General features: G+C 40.7%; 1 protein-coding gene across 1 annotated transcript; it reads left to right on the top strand.

Annotated features, from left to right (window-relative positions):
* LOC122470004 (olfactory receptor 2T8-like) lies at positions 1-978 on the top strand. Its single transcript, XM_043557188.1, has one exon. It carries the CDS (start codon positions 40-42, stop codon positions 976-978), a length of 939 nt encoding a protein of 312 aa, XP_043413123.1. The 5' UTR covers positions 1-39.
* The last annotated feature ends 20,798 nt before the right edge of the window (positions 979-21,776 follow it).

Raw genomic sequence — 21,776 nt, 5'->3', positions numbered from 1 at the left:
TCTACTTCTTCATTTCCAGCGTCATTCCTGTTTGAAATCATGAAAAACGGGAACACCACCTCATATTTCATTCTCCTAGGACTCTTTAACCACACAGAAGCCAAACTATTTCTTTTTGTGATAGTTGTGACAACTTCCTTCGCCTCCCTAGTGGGCAATGCCTTCATGATCTTCTTGATTCATCAAGATGCCCGACTCCACACACCCATGTACTTCCTACTGAGTCAACTCTCCCTCATGGACATGATGCTGGTTTCCACCATTGTGCCCAAAATGGTTACTGACTACTTGACTGGAGAGAAGTTCATCTCCCCTGCCGGCTGTGGGTTGCAGATCTTCTTTTTTATCACTTTGGGAGGGGGCGAGTGCTTCCTCTTAGCAGCCATGTCCTATGACCGGTATGTGGCTGTTTGCCACCCACTGCGATACCCCATCCTCATGAACTGGCAATTATGCCTGAGAATGACTCTGGGGTCTTGGGTCCTGGGGGCAGCTGATGGGCTCATGCAGGCTGCTGCTACCCTGAGTTTTCCATTTTGTGATGCACATGAGATCAATCATTTCTTCTGCGAGGCCCCTACTCTGGTGCGTTTAGCTTGTGCCGACACGTTTGTCTTTGAGTATGTGATGTACATATGCTGTGTGTTAATGCTCCTGGTCCCATTTTCTCTCATTCTGATTTCCTATAGTCTCATCCTTGCTGCAATTCTCCAGATGCGTTTTAGAGAAGCCCGCAAAAAGGCTTTTACCACCTGCTCCTCACATCTTTCTGTGGTGGGACTCTTTTACGGAGCTGCAATTTTTACCTATATGCAACCTAAATCCTCCAGGTCAGCTCACCATGATAAAGTAGTTTCAGTGTTCTATACTATCTTCACCCCTATACTGAACCCTCTCATCTACAGTCTGAGGAACAGAGAAGTCAAGTTAGCCCTGAGAAAGTGTCTGGGTCAGTGTTCTGCCTTAAGCCATGACTAAGATTGTGAAAGTGGTTGTGTGGGATTTCCTAGAGAAAAAAATTGTGTGCATTATATCTTTGTTATTACTATTTTACTTTGAAATGCAGGCACAGATCTGTAGTTTGGATCTTTTACTAAGCTGTCATGAACACATCAAATTGTGGATTGTTAAAAATCTGTTAAACAAAAATCATTAAAATGTTTTTACATCACACCACCTAATAAGTATTTGCTCAAAGAATGAACTAAGTAGCCAAACGATTTTGAACATTTATTGCTAATTTCTTTTAAATTGTGGTTTAACTTACAAACACTAAAATGCCCACACCTGAAGCTTAGTATTCAACCAGTGTCACCAACTTGGACTTGTAACTTAACTCACTAGCAAAAGACAATTCTCACCAGACCAGAAGTGTTTTTCATTTCCTTTTCCAGTAAAACCACTCAACCAATATACTACCACTGGTCACATTTGTATCTTTATGCTGCAGTTTGGCCTATTCTAGAATTTTTCTCCAATGAAAATACAAAATAGGTAGATTTCTATATATTTTGTCTTTTTCTCAATATGTTTTTAAAGATTCTGCCACAACTTTACATTAATCAGATGTTTCCTTTTTTGTTCCTGATTAATATTTCCATCTCTGAATCTAAATGTCTTTGTTTAGATACTACTATGATGATGAACATGTGGGCTATTTTCAGTCTGTAACTGTTATTACTAAAATAGCTTTAAAATCATTTTTGTAATCACATGTTTTTACTTAATTTGATAGATTCATGACTAGTTTTTTAGTGAACAGTGTAACAGTAACAATGTTTGTTCAATGTTACATGCCCACCAGCAAGTCACAGGAGTACCACTTGCTCCTATTGGCAGCAATTGTGGGTAATGTCAACTTTTTTTTCATTTTAGCTATTCTAACATGGATATACTTACTCATCTTGGTTTTATTTTTTATCTCCCTAATGATTTCTGGGGATGTTTTTATTAACTCATGGCAATGTGCTTATCTTCCTTTGTGAACTACCAATTTTCATTTTCTGGAACAAAAAAAAAAAAACAAACAAAAACAAACAAAAAAACCCCATCTAGATACTTCCAAAGGAAAAAAAAAAAACTTCGTGGTTTTGTAGCAAGCAGTATATAATATTCACAGAATTATTTGGAATTTTTGAAATTAAATTATATTTGGGTTACTTGTTATTATGTTTTTCTGACAAATCTGCTTTTATTCCATTTTCAAAGGTTAATTATTTTCATTAAAGTGCTATTTATGTAATACATTTCTTCCTTAACGTCCATTGGGCTTGATTTATAAGTTTATTTGCTTATTTGTTTTAATTATGCATCATAACATAATATTTCAATTCTATTGGTGGTATCATGTCTTGAAAATCTGATACATTTTTTCTGTAGTAGGTAAATTTTGCCTAAATGAAAAGCATAAAAAATAAGTTACAGAATTTAGGGTTCTAGGGTTTTTTCAGGGTATATTTCTTTACTTTTCCTGGTTAATGATTATATACCTACAATAATTTTCAGCCAAGAAAATTGGAACCTTTGCAAAGGTTGCTGTTTTTGCATAGAAAACCATTATAAATATATACATATATTTTAACACCTCTCTATATTTACGAATTCATATATAGGTACTCTCCAAAGACGTAACAATAAAATATGAAATGTACTTTAGGAATAGTTTAAAATAAGTTTAGAAATTAATTTTACATTTTTCTTATCTTTGCCATTTTAGCTTAATCTGAATTCTATTTTTCAGAACTCTTTTAATTTTATTTGGAAAATTTTTATATAAACTCTACTTAGTTAACATATAATGTAATATTGGTTTCAGATGTATAATTTAGTAATTCATCACTTATAACATCCAGTTCTCAACACAAGTTCCCTCCTTAATGCCCATTATCCATTTAGCCCATCCTCCATGCACCTCCCCTCAATTTTTTCTATAGTTTCTTGGGGAAACCTGGGTGGCTCAGTTGGTTGAGTGACCAACTCGATTTTGTCTCAGGTTATGATTCTATTGTTGTGGAATGAAGCCCCACGTCATGCTCTACACTGAACACGGAGTCTGTTTAAATTCTCTCTCTCACTGTCTGCCTCTCTCCCACTTGCAATCTCTCTCTCTAAAAATAAAAAGATAAAAAAGAGTCTCTTATTCTTTTCTTCCCTTTCCTTTTCACCCCTTACCCTATGTGACCCTATGTCCATTTTGTTTCTTAAATTCAATGTATGATTGTATTTATATGGTATAAATAGCACTAACTGTAACACGTTGCTTGTGTGGCATATAGCCTGAAGACATAATACAGTATAGAAAGTACCTAAAGTTCTCTCATGATGTCCATTTTTCTGAAGTTTGTTTGGCAAGGATGAAGTACATTGTGTACTCTTCATTTCCTTCAAATCTCTTTTCATTTTCTGAATATGGACAAAAACCATTTTTTCCTGAACCCTTGGGGATGTAATGGAAACTAAATAACTGACAATATTACATTCTTTAAGGCTATATTCTTATTATGAATTTTATTATTCTTTATGAAAGCTAGCAAACCACATAATGGTACAAGCATTAGAATTAATTCTACTCTTTTGCTACTTATTATCATTTAATTATTTGTAAACATTTGCTGGCCAACAAAATCTATGTTTCATCCATAGTTATCACTTTTCTGTGATAAATAAATAAAATGCTGTTTCATTTATTTGAATTTATTGTTTTTATTCAATTGGTCACATTGATAATGATTATTAAATAGGACCATATTTTACTCATTTATAATAAATATTCATTTACATTTCAAATGACTGATAGAATTTCAAACACTGCCCAGAAGATAATCTTCACCACTGTTATGTAGCAAATCGCCTGTATTTGATGACAACTTTTAGAAGGATCCAGTAGTGTGAAATATAGTCCTGGTCCGTGTCACCATCATTGATCTATCACTGATGGTGACCTACCACTGTCACTATCACTGATGAGATGTAACAGTAACCACATGTTTGCTCATCGGCAAGTTAGGCCAAGTGTGGGAAGGGCAAAAATTGTCCTGGAGGAGAGTTAGTTCTTAGTACTAAGAGAGCATGTGTAAGCTTTTGTTTACATGTGAATACATGGCACAGAAGTTCCTAAAATAATGGGCAATCTTACGACAGGAGAAGGATATGTTATAGATCTCTCTGTTGCTTATTGTTGTTTAGCTATTTTAAATAGTGCTCAGTCCCACTTAATTTTGACCAGACATTTCCATTCCCACTATCATTACCACTGTCACTAATATTTGGTCCCAAGGCTATCATCCCTTTTTGCTTTCTCTTTAGCCCCTGGACAGCTGTGGAGTACACGTAGATTTTATCTAGCTCTGTGCCGCAGGCCAGGTTCAGATATGGGTCCTGGATAAGAAAAGTGCAGCCATAAAGGACATTAGCATTCAGCTCCTCCTCTCATATGTGGTGATTGGTTCTGATTGCTCAGAGATGCTGTGAGGATTAAGATACCCATGTAGGGGACAGGGTGATGTGGGTGCAGGGTCGCCTCATCCCCGCATTTGTTCAGACACAGACTTGCTCTCTCCGTTCTACCAGCCACAACCAGACATCTGATATTGCATTAAACATGTGTGACTTTCATCCTACTTTAATCCTTTTCCCATTTATTTCATTCCTTTCAAGCAGAATTAATGATTCTGTGAAAGCAGGATTTCTGCCCCTGAGTGGCCCCTTAAGGCCAGATCCTTGGCTAGGGTTGGGTTTAGGTCCTGGGAGGGGGGAGGGTCTGAACCAATAGTCTGGCAGAGACCTCCTCAGTTGGCCGAGATGACAGTGTTTGATAGGGTGTGGCTGAGTCTTAGGATCTGTCTTTAAGAGCCAGATGACTCGATGGGCTAGGCAGAGGTTTCAGCTCAGAATCCTTTTTTGTAGTCCCATCCCTCCCTGGAAATGTCATGGTGAACTTCAGGCTTTCTTACTGAGTGATTCTGTACCACTCAAAGGCCCTAAGTCACTTCTCTCTTCAGACCTACTTGGTGGACCTCTTTAGAGCCAGAGGCATGGCTAGGATTAAGTTTCAGTTCCCAGCAGTTGCAAGGGGTGAACTGCAAGCAGTGCAGTGATCTCCCTAGTGGGTTAAGTTGAAGACACATGTGAGGGTGTGGGTAAGGCCTAGGATTTGGGTTCAGTGGTTTGCCAATCGTGTGGTACAGGCTTACACATTAGCCCTGGATTCCTTTCTATAGATCCATCCCCAACATGAAAGGGTCATGGTGATTTTCTCCCTTCCTCCCTGGTGAATTCAGTGTCAGTCATGGACCTCAAGTCCATTCATTCCTTAGACCTTAGACATGGGCCCCATAAGGACAAAGCGAAGTGTAGGGTTAGTGTTAGGTCCAGGGAAGGGACAGGGTCTGAATCAACAGCTGGACAGTTATCCCCCTGAGTGTTGAGTTGAGGGTGAGTGTTACAGTACAGGTCAAGCTTAGTGTTTGGGTAAAGGGCTGATAGTTTGTGTGGGTCAGGTTTAGGCTTTGGTTCAGAATCCTTTCTGTAGACCCGTCCTTGCCTTTTAAATGTCATTGGGAACCTTTGGGCTTCTTGCTAAATAATTCTCAGCCAGGCATGGGCCCTGATTTTTATATTTGCTATGACATAGGAGGTGACCGCCTTAAGACAAGAACCATTGCTAGGGTTAGGATTAAGCCCCTGGAGGATGCAGGAACTGGATGAACAGCCATGTAGTGATTTCCACAAAAGTCTGAGTTGAGGGCTTATGTTAGGGTGCTAGTCAGGGTTAGGATTTGGATTTAAGGGCTGGCCAATAGTCTCAGCTAGGGATAGGTTTTGGATCATGATCTGCTTCTCCCATCCAGGCTGTATAAATATCATGAGGAATGTCTGGCTTCCTCCCTGAAGAAAGCTCTCCTTGCCATGGGCACCAATTCCATCCTTGCTCCAAGGTGCCATAAGGACACATCCATGTCTACAGTGAGGTTTAGGCCCTGGAATGGAACAGGGTCTGAACCAACAGCAGTACAGTGATATCCCTGGAGGGCTGAGTGTTGGGACTTGTTATGTGGGTCTTCCTTAGGTACTGAGCTCAAGGCCCACCTGAGGCTGTTGGCTAGGCTGAAGGTTTGACTCAGGATCTCCTTCTGTAGCCCCATCTCTCCTGTATAAATGTCATGGTGAACTTCAGACTTTCTCACTGAATAATTTGTGCCAATCATGGACCCTAAGTCGTTTACCTCCTCAAACCTACTCTGTGGACACGCTTAGAGCCAGACCATGGCTAAGGGTAGTGTTATATTCCATGAAGTATTAGGGCTTGACTCACCAGCATTACTGTGATCTACCTCCTCTGTAAGCTACGTTGAGGTCATGTGTTATGGTGCGGGTCAGTCATAGGGTTTGACCAGCATTTGGTCAATTGTGTAGATGAGACTTCTGCTTTAGTGTAGATCCCTTTTGTAGTTACATCCTGGAAATGAACATTTCAAGTGAACTTTTGTGTTCCTCCCTGAATAATTTTTCACTGTTCATGGGCCTCAGGTCCATTCCCTCCTCAGACCTTGGAGTTGGGACACCACTGACCAGAGCTGAGACAAACAGGGTTAGGTCCAGGGAGGAGTCAACAGCAAAGTACAGATACTCCTGGAGGGCTGAGATGAGGGCACATGTTAGGGTGTAGGTCAGGGTTAGAATTTGGTTTCTGGGGTGGCCTCTTGTGTGGGCTAAGTTTAGGTTAGTTTCAGAATCCCCTTATGTAACCCCGTCAATGTCTTATAAACGTCATGGGAACTTCTGGGTTTCTCATTGAATAATTCTGTGATGGGCCTGGGCCCCAATTCTGTTCATTGCTAAGACCTAAGTGGTGGGCCCCCTTATGAAACATGACAAGAACTATGGCGAGGTTTAGGATTACAAACCAGGAGGATATAGGCTCTGAACCAACATTCATGTAGTGATCTCCTTAGAGGGTTGAATTGAGGGTATGTGTTAAGGTGCTGGTCTGGCTTGGGTTCATGGGCTGGCTGATTGTCCCAGCTAGGCCTAGACTGTGGCTCATGACCTTCTTCTGCAGACCCATCATGACCATGTAATATCATGAGGAACTCCTGGGTTCTTTGGTGAGGAAATCTATCTGGGCCATAAGTACCAATTCCATTCTTGGCTCACAACATGTGGTGGGGCCCCTTAAAACCATATCGATGGCTAGGATTAGATTTAGGTCCTAGGAGGGGACAGGTTCTCAACTAACAGCAGTGCAGTGATCTCCCCAGAGGGCTGAGTTAAGGGTGCACTTTACTTTGAGCTTCAGTCTTCGGGTTGAGATCTCTAGAGGTGGCAAAGGCAAAACCAACAACAGTGCAGTGATCTCCCAACAAGGGTGAGCTGAGGGTGCATATTTTGCTGCAGGTCAGGCTTAAGGTTTAGGCTCAGAGGCTGGCCAAGAGTGTGAGCTAAGGTTAGGTTTTGGCTTAGGATCCCCTTCTGTAGCTCTATGTCAATCCTATAAGTGTCTTGGCGACCTTCTGGGTCTTTTGTTGAATAATTATGTGCCAGTCATGGGTGCCAATTCAATTCTTTCTTAAGACCTAGGAGGTGAGCCCAGTTAGGTCCAGAGCCATGGCTAGGGTTAGAGTTAAGCCCCAGGGTTTGTAAGGGGCCAAACTGCCAGTAGTGTAGTGATCTACCTGAAAGGCTAATTTGAGGGTGTATGTAAGGGTGTGGGTTTGGCTTAGTGTTTTGGTTCAGGGGCCTGTTGATGGTGTGGCCTAAACTATGATTGCTCAGGATCCTCTTTGTAGCTCTATCCTGGCCAGGTAAATGTCATAATGTTCTTCTGAGGCCCTGGCTTAATAATTTTGTGCTGGTCATGAGCCCAAGTCAGTTTTCTCCTCAGAATTAGATAGCTGGCCCCCTTAGGGCTAGAGTCATGCCTAGGGTTAGGGTTAGGTCCCAGGAGGTGGCAAGTGTTGAACTTCCAGCAGTACAATGATCTCCCCTGTTGACTCAGTCCAGGGTGCTTCTTACAGTTCCAGTCAGGGTTAGGGTTTGGTTTCAGGGAGTGGCCAATGGGAGTGGCCTATTGCCTAGGCATAGGACTTGGCTCAGATCCCCTTCTGTAGTTCCACTTCTGTTATATAAAGTCATGGTGAATGTCTAGCTTCCTCACTAAAAAGTTATGCACTGGTCCTGGGCCTCAAGTCCATTCTTTCCTCACAGCTATGAGGTGTGTGCCCTTAGGGCAAGAGCCATGGCCAGACTTAGGTTTAGATCTCTGGAAGTGGAAAAGACCAAACTGCTAACAATGCAGCGATCTCCCCAGAAGGCTGACTTTATGGTGCATGTTTCCATGTGGGTCAGATTTAGGGTTTAGGTTCAGTAATAGCCAATTTTTTGGGTAGACTTATGTTTTGGCTCAGGATTCCCTTCTGCATCTCCATCCCAACCATGTAAAGATCATAGTGATCTTCTATATTCTTTGTTTAATAATTCTGTGCTGTTCTTGTGATCCAATTCTCTTCTTTCCTCAGACCTAGGTGGAGGGTCCACTTAGAGCCAGAGCCAAGGCTAGTGTTACGGTTAAGCCCTGGGATGTGGCATGGACCATAAACTCAGTCGCACAGTGATCTCCACTGAGGGCTGAGTGAAGGAGCTGTTATGGTGTCATTCACCCTTAGGATTTGAGTTCAGGGACTGCCTAAAATGTGTACTAAGCTTAGGTTTTAACTTAGAATCCCCTTCTGTAGTTCCATCCTTGTGATGTAAATGTCATGGTGAATGTCTGTTGTACTCCCTGAATAATTCAGCTGATCACTTGCTTATATTCCATTTCTTTCCTTGGTTCTAGGAGGTGGGTCCCTTAAGACCAGAGTGATAGCTAGTGTTAAGAGTTAATCTGAGGGAAGTGGCAGGGACCCAACCACCAGCTGTGACCTGATATCTCTGGAAGGATATGTTGAGGGTGTGTGTTAGGTCAGGGTTAAGTTTTGGGTTCAGGCACATGTTGTGGGCTAGGCTTAGGTTTTTGCTCATGATCCCCTCTGCAGGCACATCCTGACTGTGTAAATGTCATGGCCATCTTATGGGTTTTTCCCTGAATAATTCTGAGCACTTATGCTTGAATCTGTTCTCCCCTAGACCTAGAGGGTGGGCCCTCTTAAGGCCACGGCCATTCCTGGGGTTAGTGTTAGGTCCCAAGAGTGTCAGTGACTGAACTACCACAACTTCAGTGATCTCCCTGGGGAGATTAGCTGAAGGGGTGTGTTAGGGTGTGGGTCAGGCTTAAGGTTTGGTTTCAAGGGCCAGCTGGTAGTATGGCCCAGGCTTAGGTTTTGGGTCAGGATCCCCTCTGCCACCCCACTCTGGCTGTGTAAATGTCATGAAGAACTTTTGTTTTCCTTGGTGAGTAATTATGTGCCATATGGGCCTCAAGTACGATCTTTCCTCAGAACTAGGAAGTGGGCCCACTTAGGGCCAGAGCCATATCTAAGGTTAAGTTGTGGTTCCTGGAGGTTGCAAAGTCCAAAACATCGGTATTTAAGTGATCTCCATAGAGGGCTCATTTGAGGGTATGTGTTAGGCTGTGGGTCAAACTTAGAGTTTAGTTTAAGAGGCCCACTGATTGTGTAGGCTAGGCTTTGGTTTTTCACTCAGGATCCTCTTCAATAATTCCATTCTGGTTGTGTAAGTGTAGCGACCTTCTAGGATCTTCAGTGAATAATTTTTTTCCAGCCATGGGCCCCAAATCCACTACTAACTTAGATCTAACTTAGTCTAACTCCTACACTTAGACTAAATGTATACACATTTAGTGTGATACCCATAGCTATGGTTAGGGTTATGTTCTAGGAGATGACAAGGGCCTATCTGACAGTAATGAGGTCATCTCCTTTGGAGGACAAAGTTGAGGGCAAACATTAGGATGTGGGTATGGTTTAGGCTTTTGGTTGAGGGGCCAGATGACTGTCTGGGCTATTGTTAGTTTTTGTTCTGTCACAGTCATGTTCTCCAGCTTGATCTTAGCCATGTAAATGGCACCATGATCTTCTGGATTCTTTCCTGAATAATCTGTGCCTGTCATGTAACCCACATCAATGCTTTCCTCAACCTAGGGTATGGGCTTATATAGGACCTGGACCATGTTTTTGGTTAGGGTTAGCACCTGGGAGATGGCAGTGGCCTGTGTACTGGTAGTGAGGTAACATACCCAGAGGGCTGAGTTGAGTGTGAGTGTTCAGATGTGGCTCAGGCATTGTGTTAGGGTCCAGGGGCTGGCTATTTTTGTTTGGACTAAGTATTTGCTCAGAATCATTCTCTCCATGTATATCTCAGTGCTAGAAATCTGCATGGCTTCATTCTGTGTTCTTCACTGAATAATTCTGTGCTGTTTATGTGCCCCAAATTCATTCTTTCCTCAGGGCCCATTTAGGGCTGGACCATGGCTTGGGTTAGTGTTAGGTCCTGAGAGGTGGCAGGGGCCTATCCACCAGTAGTCTGGTGACCTTCTTGGAGGGCTAAATTGAGGGCAAGTGTTTGGGTGTGGGTCATGCTCAGGTTTTTGGCCCAGGGTCTGGTTCATTGTTTGGGTTATGGTTTGATATTGCTTACAATAATGTTCTCCATCCATCCCAGTCATGTAAACCGCATGGTTAACTTCTGGGTCCCTGCTGAATAATTCTGGGCCAGTCATATGCCCTAAATCCATTTTTTTCCCACAGATCTAGGGTTAAGGTTAAGCCCTGGGAGATGGCAGGGACCTATCAGCCATTAGTGTGTTGCTGTCCATAGAATGTTGAGTTAATGGCAAGTGTTAGGATATGGCTAAAGCATTAGATTGGGGGTCAGGGGCCTGCTTATTTTGTGTGTTCCAGCTAATTATTTGCTCCAAATAATGCTGTCCATGTTCACCCCATTCCTGGAAATCTGGAATTCTGGGTTCCTCACTAAATAATTCTGCTCTGGTCATGTGTCCAAAACTATTCCTTATTCAGACCTAGGATGTGTGCCCATTTAGGGCTAGGGCCAGGGCCATGGCTAGGGTTAGGGTTTGTTCCTGGGAGATGGCAGGTGCCTATATGCCAGTAGTGAGGTAATATCCTCTGATGTATGGGTTGAGAGCCCATGTTAGGGTGTGGGTCAGGCTTAGGTTTTGTGTTCAGAGTCCATGTGATTTTGTGGGTTATGGTTTGTTTTTTGCTCACGGTCGTGATTTCCAGGTCCACCCTGCTCTTGTAAATGGTATGCATAACTTCAGTGTTCCTCACTAAATAATTCAGGTCCGCTCATGTGTATCAAATCAATTTTTATCTCCGACCTAGGATGCAGGCCCAGGTAGTTCCAGGGTCATGTTTAGGGTTAGGGTTAGTACCTGCAAGATATAGGGGCCTATCAGTTTATAGTTTGCTGGCCTCCTGGGAGATTTGGGTGGAAGGGTGAGTGTTTGTTAGGATGAGAGTAAGGCTTAGGGTTCAGTTTCAGGTCCAGGGGCTAGGATCATTGTGTTTGGGTCATATTTTCAGCCCTAATCTATTTTCCAACTCCCTCCCAGTCACTTCCAAGGACATGCTTCACTTGTGTGTTCCAGGTTGAGAAGTTTGGCTTTGTTCATTTGTCCCTCATGTGTGGTTTTCTCAGATCTAGCTTTCAGGCCCAGGTAGGCTACAGCAGAGCTGGAGTTAAGGATTGGACCAAGAGGATGCTAGGGGCCTATCTGCCAGCAGTATGGAGACCTTCCAGGAGGCCTGAGTTGAGGACAATTGTTAGAGTGAGGGTTAGGGTTGGATTCAATTTCCAGAATCAGGCTGATTGTGTTGGTTGGGGTGTGATTTTTAATCCTAATCTTATCTCCAGTTCTGGGTGTTTGCAAGAGCATAGAACCCTTCTCTGTTCTAGCTGAGTAACCTAATGTCCTTCATGTGTTTCACTTAGGTTATTCCCTCAGATCTAGGGTTTGGTCCCTGATATGGTCATAGCTATGCCTAGGGTTAGGTTTAGTGTCCAAGAGAGGCTAGGATCCTATACCCTGGCAGGACAGAGACATTCCTGGAGCACTTATTTGAGTTGGTATTAGGATGAGTATCCAGATTAGCTTTCAGGTTCAGGGGCTAGGCGGATGGTTTGGATTTCGGTGAGATTTCCCATTCTATTCTACTCTCCACATCCACTTGGTTCATGCAAATGGCAGTTTTCTGTGTGTCTGGCTGAGTAATCTGGCATTTTGCATATGTCATTCATCCTTGTTTCCTCAGACCAAGGATTCAGGCATGGTTTGGCCAGAGCCATGATTAAGGTTAGGGTTAGGACCCAGGAGATTCTAGGGGCCTATCCATTTGCAGTGAGGAGACCTCAGTGGATAGTTGAATGGAAGGCAAGGGCTAAAGTGAGGGTCAGGCTTTGGATTCATGTTCATGGTCAAGGCTGATTATGTAGGGGAGGGCAAAGTTTTCCATTGTAATCTACTCTCTAGCTTCATTGAGGTCGTTGCAAATGTCATGGTCCCTTTTGTTTTTCTGGCTGAGTAATCTGGCATTGTTCCTGTTTCCCAAATCAGTTGTTTCTTCTAACCTAGGATTTGGGCCTGAATAGGGCAAGAGCCTTGGCTAGGGTTTGGGTTAGGATCCTGGATATGTTAGAAGACTATCTGCCATCAGGGCAGAGACCTCCCTGGAGGGTTGACTTGAGTGAGGGCAAGGTTTAGGGTGAGGGCCAGGCTTAGATTACGTGTTCAGGGGCTAGGCTGATTGATAGTGTGGAGAAGGTTGAAGTTTTCACTCAGAATCATACTCTGTAGCTTCACTCTGGAAGTGGCAAATGTCAAGGTTTACTTCTCTGTTCCCTGTTCAATGATCTGATGTCCTCATGTGTTCCACATGTTTGTTTGTTTGTTTGTTTGTTTGTTTGTTTGTTTGTTTTATTTTCCATATGCTTATGATTTGGGCCAATCTTGGCCTGGAGACATGGCTGGGTTAGGATTCAGGCCCAGGAGATGGTAGGGGCCTATCCACTGGCAATGCAGACACCTCTCCAGAGGTCTTAATTGAGAGCATGTGTTACAGTGATAGTTGGGCATCGGGTTCATGTTCAGGGACTAGGCTGATGGTGTGGGTTTGTGTGAGGTTTTTGCTCAAAATAATACTCCATGCTCCATCCTGGTCATTGCAAATGGCATGGCTCCTTTCTGTATTCCTGCCTGAGTAATCTGGCATATGTCAAGAGTCCCACATCCACTGTGTCCTCAGATACATGAATCAGGACCATGTAGTGATAGAACCATGGCAAGGTTTCAGTTATGGCTCAGGAGATGGCAGGAGCCTATCCACCTGAAACTTTGAGATTTCCCTGGTGGGCTGACTTGAGTTTGAGCGTTTAGGTGAAGGTCAGGCTTAGGGATCATGTTCAGATACTACATTGATGGTGTCTGTGAGGGTGATGCTTTTGTTCTGAATCTACTCTCCATCACGATACTGCTCAGAGAAATCGGCTTGATTCCCTTCTGTGCTGCTGACTGAGTAATCTGGCAACCTTAATGTGTCCTTCATCTGTTGCCTTTTTAAAGACAGTATTTGGGCTGGTTAGGGCCATAATCATGTGTAGGGTCAAGGTTAGTGCCCTGGAGATGGTGGAGTCAAAACGGCCAGTAGTTCAGAGACTTCCACAGTGGGCTCAATAGAGAGGTAGGCTTTGAGTGAATGTTAGACTTTGGATTTGGCTTCAGTATCTAGGCTGATTTTCTGGGTTAGGGTGAGGTTTTTGTTAAGAATTATACTCTCCATCTCCATCCTGGTAATTGTGAACTGCATGGACTTCTGTGTTTTTGGCTGATCAACCTGGTGTCTTTCATATGTTCCAAATTTGTTGTTTCATCAGACCTAGAATTCATTCCTTGGTAGAGTCAGAACTATGGCTAGGATTATGGTTAGGGTCCAGAGAATGCAAGGATCTATCCACCAGCAATATAGACACCTACCTGGAGGGCTGAGTTGATGGCAAAAAGTAGGGTGAGGTTCATGCTTAGTGTCCGGTTTCAGTGGCTAGGCTGTTGCTGTTGGTTAGGGTAGGGTTTTTCCCTCAAAATCATACACTCCTCCTCAATCCTAGTGTGTGCAATTATGTGGTTATTCTCTGTGTTCCTGGGTGAATAATCTGGCATCACTTTTATGTCTCATCACATTTGTTGCCTTTACAGAGATAGGATTTGGACAGTGTAACACCAGAGCCATGGCTATGGTAAGTGTTGGGGTCCAGGAGATGGTGGGGGCCTATTTGCCAGCAGTCATGATACCTCCCCAGAGGCCAGAGTGGAAATCAAGGCTTCAGTTGAAGGTCAGGCTTAGTGTTCATGTTCAAGGGCCAGATTGATGTTGTGGATTAGGTTGAGGTTTTGTTCAGAATCATACTCCCCAGCGCCATCCCAATGATTGCAAATTTCATGGCTTTATTCTGTTCTTAGGCTGAGTAATCTGGTGTTATTTGTGTGTTTTCCATCCATTGTTTTCTTAGAATTATGATTTGGGCCCAGCTGGGCCCAGAGCTAAATCTGGATTTGGACTAGGTTCCAGGAGATAAGAGAGGCTTATCCACTGGCAGTGCAGAAATATCATTGTAGGGCTGACTTGAGTGTAAAGTTTCAGGTTGTGTTCAGGCATAGGTTTATGTTTCAGGGGCTAGGCTGATGGTGTGGCTAGGGTGAGGTTTTCACTGAGAATCATACTCTCCCTATTCATCTTGACCTTTTAAAATGCATGATTCCCTTTTGTTTTCCTGTGGGACTAATCTGGCATGTTTCATGTGTCCCTCTTCTGTTGTTTATTCAGATTTAGGATTTGGGTGAAAGAAGGGGAAGAGTCAGGGTTCAGGTTACAGTTACGTCCCAGGAGATGGTATGTGCCAATACACTGGTAGTTCAGAGTCTTCACTGGAGATCTGAGTTAATGGTGAGGGTTAAGGTGAGGGTCAGACATAGGGTTCATGTTCAGGGTCTAGCAGATGTTGTGGGTTTGGATGAGATTTTTGCTCAGAATTTTGCTCTCCAGTTCTATTCCATTTGTTGCAAACAGAAAAGTTATATTCTATGTTCTTGGCTGAATAATTTGATATTGGTCAGATGTCCCACATTGTTTTTTTTTTCCATATCCTATGATTTGGGCTTGGGTAGGACAAGATCCGTGGCTAGGGTTAGTGTTAGTGTTGGGAGATGGTATGGGTCATCCATCACCAGTGCAGAAACCTCGCTGGAGTGCTGAGTTTAAGGTGAATGTTAAGGTGAGGATCAGGCTTAGGGTTCTATTTCAGGGTCTATACTGATTGTATGAGTTAAGATGAGGTTTTTCACTCAGAATCATAGTCTCCAGCTCATTCATTGAAAATGGTATCATTCTCTGAGTAATTATAATTGCAAGCAATGCTACTTTTAACATATTATAAATAAAAAAAATATTTCACTTGATGGATAATGACAATTGCTAAAGTGAATATTAAAATTAGAATCACCTAAGAGACATCAAGAATGTTCTTTCCCAAAGAAGAAATCCAGTAACTCCCACATTTCTCCTCCAAATTCCAAAGCCACTGTCTAGATAAATTTCAAGTGAGAGGTTCAATTCATGCCAATATAACATAAATAAATTGCAAACACCTCTTATGATATTGTGTTCAACAATATAGTTTTAAAATTACAATTCCCAATTAAAAACGAACTCTAATTCTCTGTAACTCTCATGCATTAAGTAATGGCTTGGAATTTCAGTGGGAACTAAGCAATTAAAAATATCATCATCATAAAGTGTGCTTTAAACCAAAATGGGACCCCTTGGCAGGAAATACAGAGCAACATTTATACTTACTCCAGTAGATTGAACAAGTTCAATAGTATTAGACCCATAAACTAAAAGAAAATCATTTGCCTTAAAAAAAACTTTATAAAATAAGCAATTATTTATGTATTTATTTTCATCATAATGAAATGTCTTCTGAAACTTATAATAGTCCACATATACTTTTTGCATAGTTCTTTCTAAATTTTATTCTTGTGCTTGACTTCAAGTTTCACAGCATGTGATGAGAATATCTGCATGGTAGTACCTCAGTCTTTTTCCGTTTGTTTAGAATTGTTACTGAATTGTAACCCAGTGTGTTCTGTTCTGGAGAATGTGCCATTTGCACTCAGAGAGAATGTATATTCTGCTGCTTTAGGATTAAATGTTCTGAATATATATGTTAAATTCATCTAGTCCAATGTGGCATTTAAAGCCATTGTTTCAGGGGTGCCTGGGTGGCTCAGTCGGTTAAGTGGCCGACTTCGGCTGGGGTCATGATCTCACAGTCCGTGAATTCGAGCCCCGCGTCGGGCTCTGTGCTGACAGCTCGGAGCCTGGAGCCTGTTTCGGATTCTGTGTCTCCCTCTCTCTGACCCTCCCCCGTTCATGCTCTGTCTCTGTCTCAAAAATAAATAAACATTAAAAAAATTTAAAAAAAATAAATTAAAAAATAAAGCCATTGTTTCATTGTTGACATTCTGCTTAGATGATCTGTCTATTGCTGGAGGTTGGAGTTAAAGTCCCCTACACTTATTGTATTATTATCAATGAGTTCCTTTATATTTGTTACTGTTTTTCTTTTATTTTTTATTTTTTAAAATTTAAATCCAAATTAGATTCCTTAATGCCCCTTACCCATTTAGCCCATCTCCCCTCCCACAACCCCTCCCGTAACCCTCAATTTGTTGTCAATATTTATGATTCTCTTCTATTTTCTCCCCCTCCCTGTTTTTATAATATTTTTGTTTCCCTTACCGTATGTTCATCTGTTCTGTGTCTTAAAGTGCTCATATGAATGAAATCATATCATTTTTGTCTTTCTCTGACTAATTTCACTTAGCATCATACCCTCCAGTTCCATACATGTCGTTGCAAATGGCAAGATTTCATTCTTTTTGATTGCCAAGTAATACTCCATTGTGTATGCGTATTTCTATCTATATCTATATCTATATCTATATCTATATCTATCTATATCATCTATATCATCTATATCATCTATATCATCTATATCTATATCATCTATATCATCTATCACATTTTCTTTATCAATTCACTCATTGATGGACATTTGGGCTCTTTCCATACTTTGGCTATTGTTGACAGTGCTGCTATAAACATTGGGGTGCATGTGTCCCTTCAAAACAACACACCTGTATCCCGTGGATAAATGCCTAGTAGTGCAATTGCTGGGTCATAGGGTAGTTCTCTTTTTAGTTTTTTGAGGAACCTCCATACTGTTTTCCAGAGTGGCTGCACCAGCTTGCATTCCCACCAACAATGCAAAAGAGATCCTCTTTCTCTGCATCCTCGCCAACATCTGTTTTGCCTGAGTTGTTATAGGTGTGAGGTGGTATCTCATTGTGGTTTTGATTTATATTTCCCTGATGATGAGTGATGTTGAGCATTTTTTCATGTGTCGATTGGCCATCTGGATGTCTTCCTTGGAGAAGTGTCTCTTCATGTATTTTGCCCATTTCTTCACTGGATTATTTGTATTTGGGGGGTTGAGTGTGATAAGTTCTTTATAGATTTTGAATACTAACCCTTTATCTGATATGTCATTTGGAAATATCTTCTCCCATTCCATCGGTTGCCTTTTAGTTTTGCTGATTTTTTTCCTTCGCTGTGCAGAAGCTTTTTATTTTGATGAGGTCCCAGTAGTTAACTTTTGCTTTTGTTTCCCTCGCCTCCGGAGATGTGTTGAGTAAGAAGTTGCTGTGGCCAAGATCAAAGAGGTTTTTGCCTGCTTTCCCCTCAAGGATTTTGATGGCTTTCTGTCTTACATTGAAGTCTTTCATCCATTTTGAATTTATTTTTTGTATGGTGTAAGAAAGTGGTCCAGGTTAATTCTTCTGCATGTTGCTGTCCAGTTTGCCAAGAACCACTTACTGAAGAGACTATCTTTATTCCACTGGATATTCCTTCCTGCTTTGTCAATTATTACTTGGCCATACATTTGTGGGTCCATTTCTGGGTTCTTTATTCTGTTCCATTGATCTGAGTGTCTGTTTTTGTGCCAGTACCATACTGTCTTGATGATTACAGCTTTGCAGTATAGCTTGAAGTCTGGGATTGTGATGTCTCCTGCTTTGGCTTTCTTTTTCAAGATTGCTTTGGCTATTTGGGGTCTTTTCTTGTTCCATAAAAATTTTAGGATTATTTGTTCTAGCTCTGTGAAGAATGCTGGTGTTACTTTGATAAGGATTGCATTGAATATGTGGATTGCTTTGGGTAGTATCGACACTAACAATATTTGTTCTTCCTATCCAGGAGCATGGAATCTTTTTTACATTTTTTTTGTGTCATCTTCAATTTCTTTCAAAAGATTTCTATAGTTTTCAGTGTGTACATTTTTCACTTCTTTGGTTAGATTTGTTCCTAGGTATTTTATGGTTTTGGGTGCAACTGTAAATGGGATCGATTCCTTGATTTCCCTTTCTGTCACTTCATTGTTGGTGTATAGGAATGCAACTGATTTCTGTGCATTGATTTTATATCCTGAAACTTTGCTGAATTCGTGAATCAATTCAAGCAGTTCTTTGGGGGAATCTTTTGCGTTTTCCATATAGAGTATCATGTCATCTGTGAAGAGTGAAAGTTTGACCTCCTCCTGGCCTATTTGGATGCGTTTTATTTCTTTGTGTTGTCTGCAGAGGCTAAGACTTCCAATAGTATGTTGAATAACAGTGGCGAGAGTGGACAACCCTGCCTTGTTCCTGACCTTAGAGGGAAAGCTCTCAGTTTTTCCCCGTTGAAAATGATATTACTGTTGGGTCATTCGTATATGACTTTTATGATCTTGAGATATGTTCCTTCTATCCCTACTTTCTTGAGGGTTTTTATAAAGAAAGGATGCTGTATTTTATCAAATGCTTTCTCTGCATCTATTGAGAGGATCATATAGTTCTCCTTTTTTAGTGTGGTATCTGTCTGGTTTTGGAATCAAGGTAATGCTGGCTTCATAGAAAGAGTTTGGAAGTTTTCCTTCCATTTCTGTTTTTTTTTTTTCTGTTTTTTTGGGACAGCTTCAAGAGAATAGGCGATAAGTCTTCCCTAAATGTTTGTCATCTGACCCTGGACCCTTGTTTTTTTAGCAGATTTTTGATTACTAATTTGATTTCCATACTAGTTATGGGTCTGTTAAAATTTTCTATTTCTTCCTGTTTCAGTTTTGGTAGTGTATATGTGTCAAGAAATTTTTCCATTTCTTCCAGATTGCCCATTTATTGGCATATAATTGCTCATAACATTCTCTTAGTATTGTTTTTTTTTTTTTATTTCTGCTGTGTTGGTTGTGATCTCTCCTCTTTCATTCTTGATTTTATTTATTTGGGTCCTTTCCTTTTTCTTTTTGATCAAACTGGCTAGTGGTTGTTTTTCAATTTTGTTAATTCTTTCAAAGAACCAGCTTCTGGTTTCATTAATCTGTTGTACTGGGTTTTTTGTGTGTGTGTGGTTTCAATAGCATTAATTTCTGCCCTAATCTTTATTATTCCCTGTCTTCTTCTGTTTTGGGTTCTATTTGCTGTTCTTTTTCCAGATCATTAAGGCTTAAGGTTAGGCTGTGTATCTGAGATCTTTATTCCTTCTTTAGGAAAGCCTGGATTGGTATATACTTTCCTCTTATGACCGACTTTGCTGCATCCCAGAGGTTTTGGGTTGTGGTGTCATTTTCATTGACTTCCATATACTTTTTAATTTCCTCTTTAACTGCTTGGTTAGCTTATTCATTCTTGAGTAGGATGTTCTTCAGTCTCCAAGTATTTGTTACCTTTCCAAATTTTTTCCTCTGGTTGATTTTGAATTTCATAGCATTGTGGTCTGAAAATATGCACGGTATGACCTTGATCTTTTTTGTACTTGGGCTGATTTGTGTCCCAGTATATGGTCTATTCTGTAGAATGTTCTATGTGTATGGAGAAGAATGTATACTCTGCTACTTTAGGATGGAATGTTCTGAATGTATCTGTTAAGTCCATCTGGTCCAGTATGTCATTCAAAGCCATTGTTTCCTAGTTGATTTTTGATTAGATGATCTGTCCATCTGTAACTGGGGTGGGGTGTTGAAATCTCCTACTATTATGGTATTACTATTGATGAGTTTCTTTAAGTTTGTGATTACTTGATTTGCATATGTGGGTTCTGTCATATTTGGTGCATAAATGTTTATAATTGTTAGTTCTTCTTGGTGGATAGACCCCTTGATTATGATAATGCCCTTCTGTATCTCTTGATACAGTCTTTATTTTAAAGTCTAGATTGTCTGAAATAAGAATGGCTACTCTGGCTTTCTTTTGTTGACCGTTAGCATGATAGATGGTTCTCCATCCCCTTATTTTCAATCTGAAGGTGACTTTAAGTCTAAAGTGGGTCTCTTGTAAACAGCATATGGATGGGTCTTGTTTTCTTATCCATTCTGTTACACTATGTCTTTTGATTAAAGCATTGAGTCTATTGACATCTAGAGTGAATACTGAAATATATGAATTTATTGCCATTATGATGCTTGTAGAATTGGAGTTTCTGGTGGTGTTCTCTGGTCCTTTCTAATCTTTGTTGCTTTTGAGATATATGTATATAGATATAGATATAGATATATACCATTTTTTATTTCATTCTGGCTATTTTTTACTTCTTTATCTCTGCAGAAAGGGATTCTAATTTATTTTCAACTCTAGCTAGTATTCTTATTATCGTGATTCTAAATTCTGGTTCAGACATCTTGCTTGTATCTGTGTTGGTTAAATCCCTGGCTGTCGTTTCTCCATGCTCTTTCTTTTGTCATTTTGAAGGGAGAAAAGAAATTAATGAGGTAGAAAAACTGAAATTAAAAAACATTAAAATTAAAAATAATACACACACACACAAATCGAATAAATGATGCTAGATTCAAGTGTTTTGTCTGCGTGTTGAAAATGGTTTCACAAGGGCGCCTGGGTGGCTCGGTCGGTTAAGCGGCCGACTTCAGCTCAGGTCATGATCTCGCGGTGCATGGGTTCGAGCCCCGCGTCGGGCTCTGTGCTGACAGCTCAGAGCCTGGAGCCTGCTGCAGATTCTGTGTCTCCCTCTCTCTCTGCCCCTCCCCCATTCATGCTCTGTCTCTCTCTGTCTCAAAAATAAATAAACGTTAAAAAAATTTTTTTAAAAATTTTTAAAAAAGTAAAGAAAATGGTTTGACAGATTAGAGAAAAAAAGGGGGTAAAGAAAATTGATTGAGGATTTGAAAAAATGAATACACTAATGTAGAATAAAATGACATGATAGGAGAAAAATAAGGATTTTTTTCCTAATATAATTACAAAATTCCAATAACTGGAATGGTTTTCTGTGCATAAAAGTGATGGACAAACTGAGTTATGAACAAAGTCAACAGGCCACATATAAACCATAAGTGTATAGTTAATTTATAACCATAAAGACATTTTATATGAATTGGAGACTAAGCTATTTTTCAAATAATAGTGTGAAGACAATTGGATATCTTTAAAAGAAATAAACTCATTATTAATATAATCCAACACATGAATGAATGATGTCCGGACATGTTATTTAACAAATCTGAGAGGAAATTTTAGAAGTCATAGAAAAAGAGCTTTTTTACTTAAGGATATGAAATAATTTATTTTCTAATATACACAGGGGAGGAGTGATAGATATGACTGCACTGATGCTAATGACAATTGTTCACATGTGTCAGCATTAAGGATGTAAGAACTCAGATCAATGAAATTGTAATAAAAATTGTAGCATGGT

The sequence above is a fragment of the Prionailurus bengalensis genome, chromosome A1 (genome assembly GCF_016509475.1).
Source record: "Prionailurus bengalensis isolate Pbe53 chromosome A1, Fcat_Pben_1.1_paternal_pri, whole genome shotgun sequence".
Lineage (NCBI taxonomy): Eukaryota > Metazoa > Chordata > Mammalia > Carnivora > Felidae > Prionailurus > Prionailurus bengalensis.
The sequence above is the reverse complement of the archived record's forward strand: the minus strand, read 5'-3'. Positions and strand labels throughout refer to the sequence as shown.

Excerpts from the sequence above, each read along its gene's own strand:
- LOC122470004 (XM_043557188.1), top strand. The coding sequence starts at position 40 with ATGAAAAACGGGAACACCACCTCATATTTCATTCTCCTAGGACTCTTT.